Raw genomic sequence first — 20,617 nt, forward strand, 5'->3', positions numbered from 1 at the left:
AGGAATTAATGTAATGTGATGTGTCTGACTGTCAGGGGCTTTACAGTTCTGCCACACTCTTCAGCAGTGCCATCAGAGGATTGCTGTCAGCTCTGCTATAGTGTGATTGGCTAAATTTTAATTATTTTTTTTACTGTTGCAAAGAAGGATAGATTCTAGTATCAGCCACTGAATTGTTTATGTAGTCTGAATTGTTTACATAGTCTCATGACTTAAATATGCTGCAATTTTCCTTCTTTTCTCCATGTGGATATGGTAGCCCCATGTTAGCAAGATTAACAATACGTGCAAATTATTTATTTTGTGATGTTTCTGTACTCGGGGATTAAGTCTCTTTCTTGTGCTAGAAGCCTTTTCACTTAATCATACAGAAAAATCCCTTTCCTTTATTTATTTTTTCCTTTAATGCTGGGGAAGTATGATAAGAAATACAAGAAGGCAGGTTAGTAATTTTTTCAAGTCAGTTCTTAGCAGTGGAATTTAATTTTCATTGTGACCTTAACATACTTGAAAGTTAAGGTCTGTTTTTTAATAAGAAATAATTCATTTCATAGTAATGGATTATTATGAAGAATATTTGGTGGAATAGTCTGCAGTTTGGTTTTCTCATATGTCAGGTTGTTATAAGTAAGTTTTCATTTAACAAAATCCTTGAATGGAACGTCCTGAGTTGGAAGGAACCCGCAAGGATCATCAATTCCTGGTCCCATTCAGCACCATCCCCAGGAGTGACACCATGTGCCCCAGAGCATTGTCCAGACACCCCCTGAGCTCTGCCAGGCTGGTGCTGTGACCACTGCCCTGGGGAGCCTGCTCAGTGCCCAGCCACCCTCTGGGGGCAGAACCTTTTCCTGATATCCCACACAAACCTCCCCTGACACAGCTTCAGGCCATTCCCTCATTTCTGTCACTGTCACCACAGAGAAGGGATCAGTGTCTGTCCCTCCCCTCCCCTCTGAGGAAGTTGTAACTGCACTGAGGTCTCCCCTCACTTTCCTCCTCCTGGGACAGCATCCCAAATTAATTTGTTTGTCCCTTAGTCCTTCCCCAGAGGTTCTCCCTGTGCCATTGCCAGCTCCAGGCTCTGTGCATTCCAGCCCTGCATTACACACAATGCACACAATGCCATGCCCCTGCCATGCCCCACCTGCCCTGCCCTCTGCTCCTGGAGAGCCTGCACCCCTCCAGCAGGGCACTCCAGTCACAGAACTCATCCCACAGGTGCTGCTCATGCCACTGATGCCAAATCTCTGGCACTGGGCCAAGGCTTCGAGGTCCTCCTGCTGGATCCTCCTGCTGCAAACTTGAGATGAAAGCCCTTAGGTGTTAATATGTTAAATATATATCTATGTATGTTAAATATTGGACACAACAAGTTCTACATGTTGGAAGGAGGGATTGCAAAATGTTTTGGCATTTGAAAGAACAGATAATTTCAGACTGCCCTTTCATTACTATTAGTGTATAATTTAACAATAAACTACTAATTGAATGGCTGGAATTTAAGGTGATGGGAAGAAAATAAATTGTTAGCCATTAGGGTGGCTTGTTCAGTCATTTTAACTTTACAATTAGCCAGAGAGAATGAGCTTAAATAGTTCACTCATAACCCCAAGTTCCTTTTGGAGTAAAGATGCACTGGTTGTCTTCTGCCTCCAGCTTATGCTTTTGGAAGAATTTGCGTTAACTCATTGCTGCACAGTCTTCTTGGTGAAAAATAATGCAGACTTTAAGACAATAATTTAAAAAATGATTCATTTTTGAAAGTATTACATGTATTAGCAAGCTTGTGTTGCTTTGAAAAAGTTTGGAATGATTGATAAGAAAACAGCTTGTGATAAGGATGGATTTGCTGTTGGAGAGCAGGCTTCAGGTAGTGGACTTTGTTCCCACAGGCTTATGCACTGCTTGCACTCATAAAAACTTCCCATTTTCAGGGCTTTGGCAAATCTATACTTGTATAAAATTAGTTATGCAGAAAATGTGCTCTTGATTAAGGAAGTTTACCTTTTTTTGCTTATACCACCTACTCTCTCCTGCTGGATTTCCGTTTTTTAGAGTAGTGCTATTTTTTCAACACTTGTCAAAGTGGTGTTGAGGTAAGCAGCAGCAGCATTACCCCAAGTACATGGTTCTTCACCTGGTGAAGAGATAAAGCTAGATACTTCTTACATGTTTTTACTGCTCCTTGTTCCATAGTTCTGAGGAAAGCTCAGCATTTAATTCAGAAAATGTAGTGCTCTTGATACTAACTTATGATGTACACAATACAAATTCTTAGGTTTGCCCTGAGAATACATTTTCAGTTCTCTAGAGGTCTCAAGGTTTCTGTGCCCAAAGATGACTTACACAAATACCAAGCAGCAGATATTTGTGTTATTTGGTTTCTCCCTTGCCCTGCAGTGTCTGTAACTGCTGCTGAGGTTGTTGCTATTCCACATACACAGGGCTCATAACCAAACAGAGTAATAGTTCATGTAGAGGTGGTAAATGATGATCCTCTCGAGGCTGCAAAGCTTGTTCAATTGATTTGTGCAACTGAGGCTCTGAGCTAAACTGCCTTTGTGATGTAAGCTCTGGTAATTTTTGCTTTGGAATTGTTCTGATGCTGTGAAAAAGTCATTTTTGGTGTGGTTTTTGTTCGCTTTTTTCTGTTTGGGTCTGATGCAGACGCAAATAATCAGAGATGGAATCTAGCAGGCTTTCAGAGTCATGTTTACTTTTGACTTACCTGATAACTGGTATGAGAAATTATTTTTCATTTTCATACATTTGTACAAACCTCTGGCCTCAGTGCCAGCCTTGTTTATTATTTGTACAATATTCCTCCATAGGGATTTTGCAAATTTGACTGTAAAATCTTTTAACCCTGTAGCTGGAATGTGATGAGTTTTCTCAGTAGATCTAATTAAAACATTTGTGGTTGTCTGGCTTATTCTGAAATGCACATATCATAATTTATAATTGAGAAAAGAAAATTGAGGAGATTCCTCAACCAGGAAAGCAGCATTATCTTGATGTAAATTTTGAGAACTTTAAATCACTCATTTAAAATACCCAGACTGTAGAAACTATTTGAAGCTTGAACACTCTTAGAATGAAAGTCTCTAAAGGTTTGGGCTCCTTGGTTTTCAGTTGAAGTGTTGTTGGATATAACTCTGTATTTGTGGTGTAATTTCACAATTGGCCTTTCTTTGTCTTTTGTCTGCAGCTGCACAACTTCAGCATAACTCAATTAATTCTGTACTCAGTGAAATCAGATTTTTTAATTGATTTTTAATGCCAAATGTGTTCTTTCTTTCTTTCCTAGCAGGTAAAGGCTTTTAAATTTACCAGTGCTGTGGGTTACGAGTGAGCTTTATAATTGTATTAATGCAAGGGCATAGAGGGGTTTCAGAAGGAAATATTTCTGTAAATGTGAGTGGTTTTGGTCAGAGGTCTGTGATAGCTTTAGCAGCTCTGCATGTGACCTGCCCAGTCTTTGATTCAAGCAAGCCCTTGGGCACTTGGTTGAAATGTTATAAACATTTTAGATTCAGTAAATATCTTAACTTTATTGCTTGGCTATGTAGTTGAGCATGGGCAAAAAGAAATTAACTTTGATTTTATATAAAAAATAACCCTGTTCCAATGTGTATTTCTGAGTTATCACACACAGTTCCTTAGGCATTATTCCATGGTCCATTGGCAGCATCAGTTTAAAAATTTACACTATTCTTGTTCCTATTCCCACAGTTATGCATGGCACCCCTCAAAGCACAGCTTTGAGAGAGCTTTGAAGTTTTAGATCCTTATCCAAGGCTAGTTTAAATAAGCTGGGGTCAGCTTTACATTGCAAACACTTGTTCAGCTGTACTGATGCACGTATTTGTGGAGTCTGTGAACTTGAGCAGTGAAATGATGTGGGTCACTCTGGCTCTGTGCACTGAAACCCTTCCCAAATGTCCCCAGCACAAGAGCACTGAGTGCTGGTGGGACATGGGGCCAGGGACTGCAGGGTGGGTGGGAGGGGGAGATAGGGGGCTGAGTCTCCAGCTGGCCTGGCTGCCAAAGGCTGACACTGCAAAGTGGCCTGACGCCAGTCTGTGATGAAAAGCGGCTTTGTGTTTCAGGAGTAAAAAAACCTTATCTGAAGGTGTCTCCTGCTATCTGATAAGTTTAAGTGGTACGAGAATAAGGAATCTCTAGGGGGGAAATGTATGCTCTTTCATTCTATGCTTTATTGGAATTGGATCCATGCTGAAGAGAAGCACTTTTTACAAAGGAAGTCAGCATCAGGGAGCATCCCTTGATGGAGAGGGTACCTGTGAAGAGCTGCTACAGAACTCAGAGGGCAGTGCTGTAGTGGATTGGCAGTGAGTTATCTATGAAATACTAATTGTATCATTAACATCCTTGACAGGAGCAAACTGGGAGTATGTACCATAATCACTGTGAACAGTGAGACAGTTCAGAGGTGGGATGTTTTCCTGTTTGATTGCATCTGTCCATTGAAGAACGTTTTCTTGTAGAATTAGGTGGAAATAGATCTCATTAAAGGAGACAAATTAGCCGAAAGTAAAAGGAACTCCCTGCTGGGTTCTGAAACCTAATGATTGGTTAGAAGTTGGCAAGAATCTATTCCTGATGTTATTTTGTTAATTGATACAGAGGTTAAACAGTGTGGATTGAGCCAGGAATACTTTTAGCTGAAGTAATGGCCAGGTCTTTCTTGCCTGTCTAATTTGTAACCCTGGAGACATTATTTTAGTTATGTTAGGAGAGGTCAGTGAAGGAGACAGCGGGGTAATTACTGAGATCAAGGGAGGAACTTGATGGAAAGAAACCTTCATGTTCACAAAGTTTAGAAACTGAAGCAGACCAAGATACCTTTTAACAACAGAGAGAAGAAGAGCCAAAAGCAGACTCTGTCCAACCCATTGGGTGTTCCTCATTGATCTGTGGTGAGGAGGGAGTCATTATTGTTTTCTGAATTGTATCTGTTGCTTTTTTTTTAAACTGGAACAGAGCTGGTGGACTCTAGAGCAAAGTTCTCATAAGGCTTGTATTTAAGAGAATTTCTGCAGGAAAGTCAGAAATTTGTGCCACAAATAGGCTGTTTGACATGAGATTGAGCTAAGACTTACTTGGAGAAAATTATTTTCTTTTATACAATGTCTTCCAATTTAATGTTGGTGGGGACAGTGCCAGTCTAGAAAAAGAAAGAAAAACTGAGAACAGCCATTTTAAAGTGATGATGTCAAGATTTAGCTTGAATCTGAGACCATACACATATCTACTTTATTTTTTTTCCTGTCCTCATAGAGCTTGTTAATTTGAGTGGTTTTCCTTCAGAGTTTTGTTTCCAGTTCAGTTGTTTTATAACTGATGGCAACATTTGTCATTTCATTACTCCTAGTAGTGATGACTTGTGTGAGTTGCATTGCTCTAGCAGATGTCTTCTCTGTGTTGCCTGACATCTTCAAACAGTTGGTGTCAGGTACCTGCTTCCTACTTGGGTTTGCCATTGAGTGAGAGCTCTTAACATTTATTTTGCAAGCAGGCAGACTTTCATATGTTTTCATATGTCAACCCTTTCATATGTTTTCACCGTACTTCACTGCAAATGAACTTGAGTGTGGTTGTTCTAAATACACTAAGTAACTTATAAGTATCAGAAGAGTTGGGTTTTTTGTCTGTTGGGTTTGGTTCACAGATGTTAAATTTGCCTTTTTTCCCCCCAGTCAAGTCAGGTGATCAGTGGGATATTGTAGTTGGGTGAAAAAGAAATTTGCAGAGTTAAACATTCATTATCAGTAAATAAAATAATTGTGTCTTTTTAAATGTTGGCTTTTAACAGCTTTTCTTAATTTTTGAGAAACTTCTGGTCACTACTGAATAATTAGCAAATGGCTATAAAATATAAATGCTTGACTGTAAGTTGGGCCATGAGTACAACTCCATTAACTAACAGGAATTTTATTTTCTTTCTACATTTCATATTTGACCTCATGTGGGGAGTGATTAATATTTAAATATTTTTTTCCTTGAAAACAGGATTCTAATAATGTTTAGTACTGTAGTCTTAAATTGTAGTTTCTCACGTTAACAAGTTTTTTCAATGTGTTTCCACTTGCTCACATGGATCAGGTAGGTCATTGTGAGAAACTCCTGTTATCTAAGACTGTGGGCAGAGTGGAATGAAAATGCTGTGCTGCAGGTCAGGGAATTAATTTGCAGCAGAGAACCATAGGGAAGAAAGCTGGATCCATGCCAACTTAGCAATGAATGTGTTGGGGATGCAGGATGCTTTCACTGCAGCAGGGGAAGGCAAAGTGAAGATGGCAGTAATTCATGATGACATCTCCTTCATTCTGCCCTCTGTGAATGGGGATTCCTCTTTTATTTATTGAGAGTTGTTGTTGCTAGGCTGGGGCAATACAGAATTTAAATTGCTAGATATCCAAGGTGCCTTTTCATGGTGAGTTTTAGTATTACTCTCTAGTGGGATGGGTTAAACTAGGAGCTGCTCCCTAAAGTTCATACATAGAAAAATTCTGTTACTTTTAGAAAGTGGAGTCTCATGAGTTGCACCCTCAGTTTCTGGATGACACCAAGTTGGGTGGAAGAGTTCATCTCTTCAATAGCAGGAAGGCTCAGCAGAGGGATCTGGACAGGCTGGATCAGTGGGCCCAGGGCTCTGAGGTTCAACAAGGCCAAGTGCTGGGTCCTGCCCCTGGGTCACAACAACCCCTGCAGTGCCACAGGTGGGGCAGAGTGCCTGGAAAGGGCCCCGTGGAAAAGGACCTGGGGGTGCTGGGTGAGAGTGGCTGAACATGAGCCAGGTGTGCCCAGGTGGCCAAGAAGGCCAATGGCAGCTGGCCTGGATCAGCAGTGCTGTGGCCAAGCACAAGTTTTTTGAGTGGCTGAGGCAGCTGGGCATATTTAGCCTGGAGAAAAGGAGGCTCAGGGAAGACCTTATTGTTCTCTACAACTACCTGAGGTTGTAGCCAGGTGGGGTTCAGGCTCCTCTCCTCAGTAACAATAGAAAAGGCAAGAGGAAATGGCCCAGGTTGTGCCAGGGGAGGTTTAGATGGGATATTAGGAAAACTTCCTTCATGGAAAGGGTTGTCAAGCATTGGAACAAGCTGCCCAGGGCAGTGGCTGAGTCACCATCACTGGAGGTGATGAAAAGATTTGTGCATGTGGTACTTGGGCACATGATTTAGCAGGGGACTTGGCAGTGCTGGCTTAGTGGTTGGACTTGAGGATCTGAAAGGTCTTTTCCAAGCCAGGCAATTCCATTGTACTACCTTGCCAGTAGGAAATAATCAATTAACTAATGAGGCAAAAAGAATCTGAAAGCTCAGCCTTTGGATCTGTGCAAGATGGACTGGAGGGAAAACCACAGAGAGACTCTGGATCTCTTATGTAAAATAACTGTCTGGGTTCTGAAGCCAGGACTTTTGTGTGTACATTGAAAAGCTGTTTGTTACATCAGAGAGGACACCACCTTGGTACTGGATTCTTTTGTTAAAGTAGCCTATGAAACCCTAAATACTCACTAATTTCTCTAATTACAATGAAATCTTCCTTTATTTTTGGCATTAATTTTTGTTCATCAGTGACTTCTGATTGCCATAATGTGATGTTGAAGGAGTTCTAGAACTTTTACCAAGCTAGAAAAGGTAACAAAAAATGTCATGGACTTACTTAATTTAAGAGGCTTAAATATCACCTCTTTAGCTCATGGTGGTATTGTCATAGACCACATTGCCTTGGCTGGATTTTACTGATAATTCAAATCACGACTGTTAAAGAGATACTGAACAGCACAGGAAGTTACCTTCCTTTGAAGAAGTCTTGCAAAAGACCTCAGAAAGGTCATATTAAATTTAATATAGTGGAAGAGCATTATAGATTTCATCAATGACGTGTACAAAAGGGTAGATAAGTTTGCCTTTTGTTGCTCTAAACATATGTTTCATAGTATAAGGAAGATTAATTTCTTGGCATTTTTGGGGTACCTATTCAGGAAGCTAATGCAGTCATTGATGTTAGCTTTATGCTCTAATTATTTAATATATGGCTAATTACTGATGGGCCAAAAATAAACCAACTTTTTGTCCTCTACTGTGGCTACCTACGTACATTGTCTCACTACCACTCATTATCTTCCCTATCAAAATGAAATACAAGTGCTGTCTGTTATGTGAAACTCTGAGCTGTTTTTTCCAGGAAATGAGGAGTTTGGAGTAAATCCCAAAGCAGAATCTCTGCAGTGGCTGCCTGTGCTCTGTAAAGCCTCAGCAGAGCACCTGAAACAAAACTGTGCACATCCCAGCGTGCAGATAAACCAAAAGATAACAGATAAAGCCACCAAAGGAGGCATTAAAATCCGGAGGCTTTTATGTGGAAAGATGGATCAAGTGAGAGATTTACTACTTCAATTCCAACTAATTGATTTCTGTTGCTTAAGTTGGAGCAAAATTTCAGTGCTACCATGTATCCAAACCCATTTGTTATTAGCTTACAAAGCAGAATACTGTAATTAAATAAGTTGAATGTTTCTTGAAGCTCTTCTAAAGAAAAGACTAAATTGCTTACAATGCCTTGGATAGTCTGTCTAAATTGGCTGGCATCCTTCCAGTATTAAAGCATCTGAGATCTGAAATTATTATGGGAGCAAATATTCCAGATTTTTTATGTAAGTTACTCTGCTCTGGGTGTCATAAGAAAAATGAGGAAGAGGGAAGGGAAGTGATAGAGAATTGTTGGTTTGTTTTGGTTTTTTTTCTTCTGTAGGACAATAAAATAAACCCTGTAGAACAACAGAGAATTTGGGAAATTGCACATCTTGAAACAGCAAAAGCTGTAGAAATCTTTCTGTATTTGTACATTTTACATCAAAGTTCCATCAACTGTTCTTTCCTGATCTTTCTGTATCCCTGCTAGACTAGGCAGGAAAAGATGCCCATCTTTTTAATTGGCTTTTTCACTCAGCTCTCTGACAGAAAAACCAGCTGCCCATGTGAAGCATCCAGACAACTGCTACTGGAGATGGAGCTATTGTGATCTATGTCCATTGGGAAGTGTATATTAAAATTCTAATTACCTGCAGTTTAACTTAGTAGTACTGCACATGTTTAAAAAAATACCTGACTCAAAGTTTGGCATACATGGAGATGTGTTGGTAGATCTTGAGTGCTTTGGAGCAGAAGCATCTAGAGATTATAGGAATGTTGAAGAAATGAGGAAAAATATTTAAGTGTCTTTTAAGTGGGAAACAAATAAATTATATACTTAAACATTAGTATATTGTAAAAAGTTGAATTATCTGCATTACATCATCTTGCCTTTAGTTGAAATAATTAAGTGCATTAAGGTACAAAATTTCATGATGCTTGTAATAATTATCTCCTGAGATGATTTAGACAGAAACTTAGAACTTTTAAACAGGTATAATGATTAGAAAAACAGAGCAAAACCATGGAACAGTTTCCTACCAGCTGTGAGTCTGTCTTTATTCTATTTGTGTAAAATCTTCTTTGATACATCAGGAACTTTGAATATGTATATAGGTGGTTATGTAAGGGAAATTCAATCTGTCTTGTAGCTGCTGTCAAATAAGATTGCATTTAAAAAATAATCCACTGAAGTAAAATAAAATTTAGGGAGGAAAGTTTTTTTAATATGGCTTTTCCTCTTATTCTGTGTGGCATTTTAGGGGGAAAAGAGTAAGAGAAAAATTGCATTTCCCCATATTAAAGTTGGTTGGCAAGTAAAATAAATTGGAATATCATGTCCTAAAATAAAATGTAATTGGATTACTTACAGTCTCATATAACCAGATTTGAATAGTGTTCTGCTCAGTTTCCTGCCTTAATATTTCTCTGCATTTTGTGAAACTTTGTGAAATTTTAACTGGTAAGATCGCTTTTTACCACTATATCTCTCCAATGCAAAAAGGCCTTTACAAACTTTGATTAATTCTCTGAAAACAGGAATCTGGCTTTTTCATCCTGATGATAAAGACCAACTTGTATTGCACTAGTGATAAAGTGAGAGCTACAGGCAAAGCACCTGGTCTCAAAATAGATTAGTAATAACAGATTTGAAACACTTCATGAGTGACTTATGCCTTTCTACAATGTAAATGTTGTTATCCTCAGTTTCAGTCTTTGCTCTGTTACTTTGGGTGGGAGCTGGGTAGTTTAGGAGTTGTTTTTCTTAGGAGACTTACTTTCAAAAAACTTCAGTTCCCAGGTAGATTTAGCTAAATATTGGAGGGGGAAGTATACTCAATACCATAGATTAAGAAGTGGAAGGAAACTAGGAAACTTGCTATTATTCTGTTTTTTCTGACCCTAAAGTGTCATGCCAGTTGGGATGTGATTGCTTGTCTTAAGTCCCTGTTGTCCTGGGAGGTGGTGAGTGTTCTGCAGCCAGGGGTTCAGGATGCTGCTGCTGCAGCTGCAGCAGGGTCTGGGCATCTCTGCTCTGTTCTCCTCCAGCATTTGCACTTCAGTGCTCCTTGCAATGACCCCAGGGAGTTGTTAAGGTTGGTTTTTCCATCAGTTCCTACAAGGGGCATCCCTTTGGCTTCTAAGGGATCCTGGTGCCCCACTGATCCTGGCAGTACAATGGGCCCAGCAGAGTGAGGGGGGAGATTTCATCTCTAAAATCAGGTATTTTGTGTCAGTGATTCTTGTTTTCTTCTCTTGTCTTTTCTCGTACCTGCTGACCATGGTCTGTGTTGTGATGCCCTGGAGGGGCTACAGGGCATTTGATTTTCAGTCTTACATCTAAAGAAGATGGTTACACTTCCACATGTGTTTTAACTGTATGAGGTGGGGTTTTTTGTTTGTTTTTTTACAACTTTATTGAAATGAAATTTATTATCTCGTGACAGCCTCGCAAAAACCACTTTATTGTGAAAGTGTTTTAATTGTTAACAAATAAAGTGCCTTATACCAGTGTGTAATAAATATTGCTGATCGTTAATTTATTCCATTATTTTGGATGAAGACAACTGTAATTACAGCCTTAATGTTAAGATTATTTTGGTGCAACAGCAGGTGCAGCAGTCTGTGGAGAAATTGCAGAAAATGTGGATTATTCTTTGTAGCTAAAGTGGGTTTTTTCTTTTTTGATGGGGAACATATTAAAGGGGCAGGTTTCTTCAAAATTCCTGTCTTCTATTGTTTTTTATATGCAGGGGAAAATAAAACAGTGAAGTGTAGATTTAAGGCAATTCTGTCTGTTAAACAATTTTGTACAGGCAGATGTGGTAGTGTTTGTTTGAGAAATACTTTAAATGGAATATGAATTCTGTAAAGAGCGGAAGAAGCAGAAGACAAAACATCTTTATGAAAGCACTCAGCCTTTTTCATGCTCCCAATCTACCTTTATTATGTTAATTAAATTCTGTACAGTTCCCAGCAGGGGAATGTGAAAATTATCTTTTCAAATAAATGAATACAGATTATTTACTGCATATCAAGAAACTGCTTGTAGGTCTTTGATCATTGTCCTGGTGCAGAGGTAGATCAGAGCAGTTATTAAAGCTCTAATTTGTGTGGTATCCCTTTATCCTCCTGGTGTCTGGGGGATGAGATGGTTGGTGAGTGTGCCAGCCCTTGCCCACTGGGGATTCAAGTGTGTAAACTGCTTTAGATTACCAGGATGAGCTTAAATGGATCCAGCATAACTCAATTTCTAACAACTGCAAGGTTCCCTGTCAGGTGCTCTTTGTGGCAATAAGGGGAGTGTGTATTGTTGGGGTGGTGAGAGGAAATGGAATAAGGCTAATTCACTTGTACTTGTAGTTTATTTACTGATAGGTACAGATAGCTGGGGGTAACGAGTCTTTGTCATGCCTCCTCATCAGAAGTCCCATTAAAGTAGTCAAAGTTAAGTGCAGCTAATCTGAGAAACAGTTTCTAGGAAAACTACAAAGAGTGAAGTTTGCTGCTCTTGTTTCTGTGTATTCTCCTCTGATTTCACTGTATGTATGAAGGCCATGAGAGTTAAACACTGCATTTGCTATCTTAATTGCTTGGTACCTCATTAATAAAGTCTATTTTAGAAGAAAAAATGTTTTCTATGCAAACAGTATATATGGTATCCTGTGTTTTGTTTCAGGATAATGTTTTGAACATCATAAACCAAATCATGGATGAATGCATTCCACATGAACGGGCCAACAGAGACTTCTGTGTGAAGTTTCCAGAGGAAATTCGCCATGACAACCTTGCAGGACAGCTTTGGTTTGGAGCAGAGGTAGGTCTGTCACACTTCTGTTCTTTGGGATTAGTAGACACTTTTTTTGTTGTGTAAAGCCACAAGAACCTTTTCAGACTTTTCTGAAAGAGGTACAAAAACGAATTACAGGGCAAAATAAACAAGAGAACTTGCTCTGGGGGTGCTCAGAGAAGTGGGGTTCTTGTAAATGGGGTTTTGGTTGGGCTAAGAGCATACCAGGTTATTTTCATAATTGTGTGTTGTCAGTATTCTATAGTTGAAAACTATTCTTTTGTGGGTTAGCATCTGAGTGATCTTTTTTTTTTTCCTGATCAGCCATCTTGTGTTTTGAAGACCTTAGAAACAAATAAAAAGAACCCCCAAAATAATAAAAAATAACAAATAAAAACAAATAAAAAATAAAAGTGTATTAGGGAGTTTTATCAGGACAAAAGTTCATCTCCAACAAATAGAATGTCTGCTGTCACTTTATTTTAATGGTTAGGTTATGCTATAACTCGTCCTAAATATGCAACCTCAGGCTGTCATTTGTTGCACATAACTGCCTTGTTTCATGTGTATGCCAAGAATACAATAGTTCCTCTGCAGAATACTGAAGTCCACTTTTCTTCTCTTGTCTTCTCTCAAATACTTTCTTCTAGAGCAAACTGTAGGATCAAGGAATTTTTGTTGTGTTATTGCTTCTGTTATTTTAACCAAAGGAAGCCTGAAGTGTCAGAACAAAAGGCTGTGATATGCAAGATATTTATTTATTAGTACTGATGTCTTTGGCTAAAAAAAGTAAATCATTGTGGCATCTTTAGTGAAAAACTTGTCACTTTACTGGCCTGAAGGTGACTTAAGGTGACACCATGAATTTGTTGAGACTGGGGTTAGTCCAGACATCCCACCACACAACAGAATGTTGTGGTCTTGTTTTCAGTGTTGCCTCTCCTGTATTTGAAGCAGTCCTTGACCTCCTGTTAATATCCTTTTTTTTTTCTCCTCTACCAGTTTCTCCTTTCTTCTTCGAGTGCACATTCTCCATGAAGATTTCCCATCTTGTTCAGTCCAATATGCCTCCATATGTTCTGTTTCTGAAACTTGCTTTGACAGTTGTTAATTGTAGGCTCTTCTGAGTCAGAGAAGTCTCAGATAGAATTTACAAAATTAATTTGGTATGTCAATGCTTTGTAATCCAGTCCTAAGTCTTGTTCTATTCACTGCTGTGTTATATAAGCTAAACCTGTTTCCAAGTCCAACTTTCACTGTGCAACCCTCAGGCTGGAGAGACCTGTTGGTTTCAGGGAAAGGAACATGTGCAGTGATGATGTAATGCCAACGCCTACTGCTGTAGGCACTGTCCTCCTGTAAATTCATGGAGCAGGAAGGTTGTGTGAGCTTTATGAGTACACACTTCTGTCCTTGTCAGTACAATCACTGAGTTATCAGACTGAGAATCCCTCTCAGCAGGTAACACTTACTCTATCCATACTTCCCATGAACACTGCTTTGGCTGATAAGAAGTAAGAACATGGTCTTCTCTGAGTGCCCTCAAATCAATGCATCAGACTGCTGAGAAAGGACCCCTTCTGGGATTGCAGGTCCCTCATACTGTGGCTCCCATCCACAGGATGCCTGGGAGAGGGAGGTGACACAGCTGCAAATGGAGATTTAAAAAAGGGGAAAAAAAAACCTGATTTTTGATAACAACCTTGTATTTTCTCAGTTAGCAGAAGTATTTCTATTAATGCAGCAGGTGTGATTTATATTGGTGCTCATTGTCTTCCAAATGTAGCCATAAAAGAATAAAGCCAGTAGTTGTGTTTAGTGGCAAGATTTTAAAAAAAGTTGTATTGATGTGTTACAGTAAAAATCTACTGTTAATGTCTTTGTCAGCTGGTCAGAGAGAGTCCATGTATAATGCCTGGGGCAAGGAGTCTTAAATAGTTGCTTTCCAGACACTGGAAGGGAAGAATCACTCAGTGACCTGATTTTTGTATATTATCATGATTTTTGTGGGAAGCAGGATGCTGGCCTTACTGGATTCTTGTGTGATAGCCAGTGTGAGCAGTTTTGCTGAAAAAGACATCACAGTTGCAGAATTTGATATTTTTATAAGGAACAGATTTATTTTACAATAAAATAAAAATCCAAATCAAACCAGTCCATAGACTGTAGTTTTGCTGGATTCCCACCTCTTTTATCTAAGGAATCTGTGTGTGCATAGAGGATCTATCCTGCTAATACTTATTGCATAACTGGTGGGAGAATCACTTTACTTCTTCTGTCAGCACTGAGCTCACCCTAAGACATTCTTGTTCTTCAGCCTTCTCCTCTTCTCATCTCTCCCTGGCTGAGCTGCTCCCTAACCTTTTCTGTGAAAGCTTTTGACTCTTGACATACCAGCCTTAATCTTTCACTTGTTTAATAATTCACAGCCAACTGGGGCTAACTACTGCCCTTGTTCAAAAGCACATCTTATTAAATAGCACATCTTGTGCTTTGTTTTTGAGTATAGAAGTATTTTTACTTTGTAAAAACTAATATTTTATCTTTTCATGTCTTTCATAGTGTTTGGCTGCTGGTTCAATTATTATGAATCGTGAAATTGAGAGTATGGCCATGAGGCCCTTGGCCAAGGATCTGACCCGAAGCCTGGAGGAAGTCAGAAATATCATCCGTGACCAGGCCTTAAGGGATTTGAACCTCTACACAGAAAAAATGAAAGATTCCCTCAAGCATTTTGATGTCCTTTTTGCTGAGTTTGAATTAAGGTAAAACAGATGAAGTAATTGTGTTGTGAGCCATGTCTTAGCCAGTGCAACTGGTTTTTGGCTTGTTGGTTTTTGGAAATTGACTCTTTCGCTCTATGTTCTTTGAGTAGAAAAATGATGTAAATTTTTTATCATTGTATTTGAATTCTTTAGTAATTTGTGTATTGTTAGATTTTTCCTTCCAGTGCAGCAATAATGAAAACTAAATAGCTGTTTAGCAATCAACATTTGCTCTCTCCAACTAAACTATAATCCCCCATTTGCATACTGGCATATGGCATTTGAGGGAGAATTTCCAAGACACAAAAGGAAACCATAAATCTCTTAATGTCTTCTTTGTCAGAGAAAAGACAACAAATAGATGTTTAAAAAGAAAAGAATGATAATGAATATTCTAGAGACAGAGGTTTTGTTCTCTTGTTTTAGTGGTACAAGCAAGATGTACCCAGTGAATTTCAGAAGGCAAATTGAATTCTGATGGAGGAAGTGCATTTAACATGAACCATAATTAACCACAGGAAATCACTGATTTGATAACTTGTGATGGAAAAATGACTTAGAGGTTTATAGCTTCAGTAACTGCTTTTTGGGGTGATGCTTTTTTCTTCAAGGGTCACATTGACCAGTCTTGCACTGTGCTTCAGAGTGTAGCCAGCTACCTGCCTGCGTGTTAGATGTTTGTGGCACTGGCCACAGACAAGATAATGGGCAGGATTATCTGTGGTTCTGATTTGACACAGTCACTGCTGCCCTTAGCAGAACAGGTTTCTTAGAATTGGGTAGTCTTTTACTATCTCTTGGCAATCACCTATAGACTGTCATGTCCCACATTACTGCTTGCCCTTCCTCAAAGTTTTTATTCTCTTGTGTTCTTTCACTCAGGTCAGCAGGTTTTTTTCTGATTAGAAAAGGCATCATTATTGTGGTACATTGAAAACACTTTAATTGAAAATGTTGTCTAAAAACATGTTTTTAATTGTGGGTTTGAGTGCAGACACCAGTGACACCAGTAACTGGTTCTTGGCAGTGTCTGTGCAGTTTTTGGCCTGTCAATACCAACTCTTTATGTACAGCATTTTTCTTCACCATTGTTTTGCAAACAGCTTCTTCCCTTTCTGTGTTACTTGTATTTTACAAATGACCAATTAAGTAACACAGTGACAGAAAACCACTAAAGTTCTACTAGTGTTTCTTACCTTGTTGACTTAGTGCTTTTGCTAGTAATTCCGCATAGAAATGAAGCCAAATTTAAACTGTGTCATCTGGGTAACTGAATTTTACTCATCTAATTTCAGATAAAATTATTATAGATAAAATGTTTGGTTTAAGTCAGATTTTTTTTTATTGAGGAAATGCAGAGTAAACTATTCTGTCTTTAAGATGGGGCAGTAAAGATCCTTCCAAGGCACTGTGCCACAGAGTAAAGGGTTCTGATAGCTAAATGTGCTATCATAATTACATCATTGTATCATAAATGTGCTGTATAATTATAATATTTCTAAATTACTGCTGACTTCTGCTGCCTCAATTCCACTTCAATAAGTAATTTGGCTGTGTTTCTCATAGATTCTTACACAGTAGAGTTTTCATAGTGAGTGCTGTTGAAATAAATACAAATTGGTACAGGAAATCATCTTAGATTTCTAAGATGATTTCTCCTAGGTTTGGTTTATTGTTAAAGCATGTGAAACAGTGGAACATTATTTTGTATTTTTTGTAGTTACGTGTCAGCCATGGTACCTGTGAAGTCTCCAAAAGAATACTATGTACAGCAAGAGGTTATTGTACTGTTCTGTGAAACTGTGGAGAGGTAAGTTAAGGATTAGATCTTAATTTTTGTTTGCTTTGTCTGAGTTTTTATTGAAGTACATTAGCTATTAATATTGAAGAATTGTCATAAAACACCAGGTATTTTATTTTTCTAGTAAGTATCGAAATTCAAAGGTATTAAGCATGCTTGGCAGGCACAAACCTGTGGGTTTTTGTTTTCTACATTAAAAAAATACAAAACAAAACACGAGAGTTAATCCAACAATAACTGTCTTGTTGGTATGCCTAGTCACAGATGTGTACATGAAGACTCAGCATTTAAATAAGCTTAGTCTGTTCAAGGCATCAAGACTTAATGATATTTCATTCAAGAATACATGAGGAAATGATTCAAATAATCTGTGAACCTCCAGTGATTTTCATAAAGAACTCATAAAAGCTCTTGAAAATCTCAAAGGAGTGGTCTTTGGCTCTATATGTATGAAGGGACAATGATGAAAGAAATCAATTCAGCAATCCATGAGTTCTTCTAGAAGTATAAAGTGCCAAGAAAAGTGTGAATTTGTAATATACTGTGTTGAACAGCTTTTTTTCTTCTCCCTTGTGACAGATTAAGTAGCCTGCAGATGGGCAGTAGAGGGGAGCAGCATGTGAAATACTCAGCCTAAGTGAGGTTTTGAGCAGTGCAGCACTGTTCTTAAAAGAAAATGAGTGAATCATGTTCTGTGTAGAATTATTAGGTACCAGTTGACTGTAAGAGGCCCTTAGGATAAGTGTTGGTTTCACTGTCATGTCAGGGGAACTTGGGAAGCAGGACCCTGGGTCTGGTGTGGTCAGTCCTTTCATCAAGGATTGGAGGAGTGCAGAGCACATTGCCACAGTCTCTATGTGACACCAAGAGGTGTTTCAGGCATTTTGGGGACAGGATTACAACTCAGAAAAGGTCCCAACGAGTAGGAGGAGTTACCTTCCATCAGTCAGAGAGCTACCACACATACACATGCTCACCTGTGGCATACACACGTCCAGCAGAGGCCACAAAGATGAGGAGGGGTGTGGAGCACCTGTCTTAGGAGAGACTGGCGGGACTGGGCCTGTTAGAGAGGCAAGACTGAGAGGATCTGATCCATGCACACGAATATCTCCAAGGTGTGTGTAAGAGGATGGTACCAGGCTCTCTTCCATGGTGCCCAGGGCCAGGACAAGGAGTAACAGCCATAAATTACAACAAGAGAAGTTCACAGCAGCATGGGGAAGAATTTCTCTGCTTTGAGGTGGCAGAACAGTTGCCCATGGAGGTTGTGGAGTCTCCCTCTCTGGAGACATTCCAAACACACAGGATGTGTTCCTGTGTCACCTGGACTGGCTGATCTCTGGAGGTCCATTCCAACCCTGACAGTTCTGGGATTCTGTATTTGCCCAGTAAGAGGGAAAAGATGGTTTCTTACTTGTAGCTTTGGGAAATCTGTCTGGGCTGTAGGAAGGAACAGGAGTGAGGATGGGCCACACACCAGTGTGTCCATCCACTCTTGGCACCAGCCAGGGTTTGCTTTGTGGTTGTGTCCTGTCCACCCCCAGCAGTACTGGCAGGACAATGCTGGTAAGGAATAAGAAGAAGTTATTTCCATTCTTTTGAGGACCTAAAGCAGGATTCGTGTGCAGTTTTCATTGCAATCTTTAACACTGATGTGAACTAGTCAGAGAAGAAATTTGAGGATGTTATGAAACATATGGTAAAATCTGAAAACTGTGAAGCAACCTGGAAAATATAGTAAAAAATCCAAGCAAAATGGGATTTAGTTTAAAAGGGGCTTAAGACATTTGAGAAGTTATTTGAGGACAATGAAGTCTCCCCCAAATATTAAATCCTTAGACTTCAGTAAGTTATAGTCTAGAACTGTGCTGTTCTTGGGTGGTTTTTTAGGTTTTTTGTTAGTTAAGGGGGAGATTGACCTTGATAATTACAGCAGTTTGTATTTGTAAATGAAACCAAGTACTTCTGCTAGTACTTTAAAAACGTTTCTTTTATTTGAAAAATTGTCAGCACCAGTGGTTTTCAGTATCAAGCTGAAGCTTGACATGAAATTGTAAATAGAGAAAATTTCATACAAGTGAATTGTGTTTTGAATGACTATAAAAGCTTTAAATGCTTAAAGGGATTTTTTTCTTGCATTTATGTTTGTATTATACTATATTTTTCTTTAAAGCAGATACTTAAGCAATCAGTTATATATATAGTGGTTTAGATTGTACAAAACCAGTGCATGAGTTAAATGCTATCAGTTTGGTTTGGCTTATAACAATTTTTTCAAACTTTTCCTTAGTGAAATGTGTTCTTCAAGACTTTGATGTCTCACTAAATAATTTTGTTCTTCTGCTTAGAGCCTTAAGGCTTGGATACCTCACTCAAGATATGATAGATGACTATGAACCAGCTTTAATGTTTACAATTCCAAGATTAGCCATTGTATGGTAAGTAATTTTTAACTACTCTCTGCTCTGCCTCATTTAAAGGTTTACTGAAGATTTGAAGAGCTGTGTTTAGAGTTTTGAGGGACTGTCTTTCACCTGATTTTGCTTTAACTTTTTAAAAAATAAAAGAGGAGGATTGTTTTGTTCTAAATCATTACCAGTTTAATGTAGAATAGCAAGACAAAAAAAAAGAAAGATGGTAGATCTCTAAATAGAGCAGGCAGGAACAATTGATCAGGCATCCTCCAGCAAAATTTAAAAATTAGGAATATCAGTCATATTGTCAGAAATATTTTTTGAAAGCAGATATTTTGTGACACTCAAAAATGGGATGACATAAGGATACAAGTCTTGAAAGCTACAAATTTTCAATTAAATTTTTGTGTTTTTTCTCAATGACTCTAGGTTCAGAAGCAATTATCATGGCAAACTGCATTGTAACTGTTGAGTTAGGTTTAATTCTCTTGAAGGGAAGTGTTAATATGTAACTTTTGTGTTGATTTGTGCCTGTATTGACCACTCAACTAAATTGACAGTGTTTTTGCTTCATGCAGTTTTTGCAATATTGAACAAATCAGGTGCATTTTTCCTAATGAGCCTTCATGGTTTACTAAGGCAGCAGTTTCTCTGGAGTAAAGCCAGCATATTTTTAATATTTTACCATTGTGGATGTTTTACAGTTAGCTAATATAAGTAGGATAATTGAGGGAAATAAAAACCTTCAAATCCTGAGTGTAATACACTTCTCCTCAGGAAGTCCCTGGGGCCTGTTCTTCCTGTTAAATGGTATATTGTCTCCAAGTGTCATTCTAAAAATAATAACAGTAATAATCTGATTATTGGAAGGCAACAGGAATGTGAGAACTCAGTTTGAAGCTGCTGGAAGACACGGTGAAGGAGAACACATCAGCACTAACTGGAAAACCAGGGCTCTCTGGCAAACAGATCATGTCTATCCCAAATTACAAAGAAGGATAGAGAAGAAGAGAAGTTTAAGTGCTCCTAATTATGCAGGGATAAGAAAGTAAATGACTGTCATGAAGTATTACAGAGCTCTTTCAAATGTTACACATGTACAGAAGCCATTTCATAATATTTTTTTTCTGTAGTGCTCTAGCCCACTTTTTTTTTGAAAAATTTCTTCCAAGAGTTCAATTCTGTGGCAAGCAAACTGCCTGAAAGCCAAAGGAACAGTGACTTGCATCAGGTAGAAGTTTGAGGAGAGTAGCCTTGAGCTTTCACTGAGCCAAGCAGTAACATTTGCTTATGCAGAACATAAGACATGAGTCAGCAATAACTGCTTCACTTTGTGGCTGCCTGCTTGTTGAAGCTTGGCAAGCATAGAGAAAAAGATAAAATTATGTATCCCTGGCAAC

General features: G+C 38.7%; 1 protein-coding gene across 4 annotated transcripts in view; it reads left to right on the forward strand.

Moving 5' to 3' along the window:
- The window catches only part of ZFYVE28 (zinc finger FYVE-type containing 28), a 146,096-nt gene that overhangs the window by 72,384 nt on the left and 53,095 nt on the right, over window positions 1-20,617 (forward strand). For all 4 annotated transcript variants that reach the window (XM_066548711.1, XM_066548712.1, XM_066548713.1 and 1 more), the window contains exons 3-6: window positions 12,124-12,261; window positions 14,797-14,999; window positions 16,720-16,809; window positions 19,152-19,241. In XM_066548711.1, coding sequence (XP_066404808.1) covers window positions 12,124-12,261; window positions 14,797-14,999; window positions 16,720-16,809; window positions 19,152-19,241 — 521 coding nt within the window. The remainder of the gene's footprint in view (window positions 1-12,123; window positions 12,262-14,796; window positions 15,000-16,719; window positions 16,810-19,151; window positions 19,242-20,617) is intronic.

The sequence above is a fragment of the Molothrus aeneus genome, chromosome 4, assembly GCF_037042795.1.
Source record: "Molothrus aeneus isolate 106 chromosome 4, BPBGC_Maene_1.0, whole genome shotgun sequence".
NCBI lineage: Eukaryota > Metazoa > Chordata > Aves > Passeriformes > Icteridae > Molothrus > Molothrus aeneus.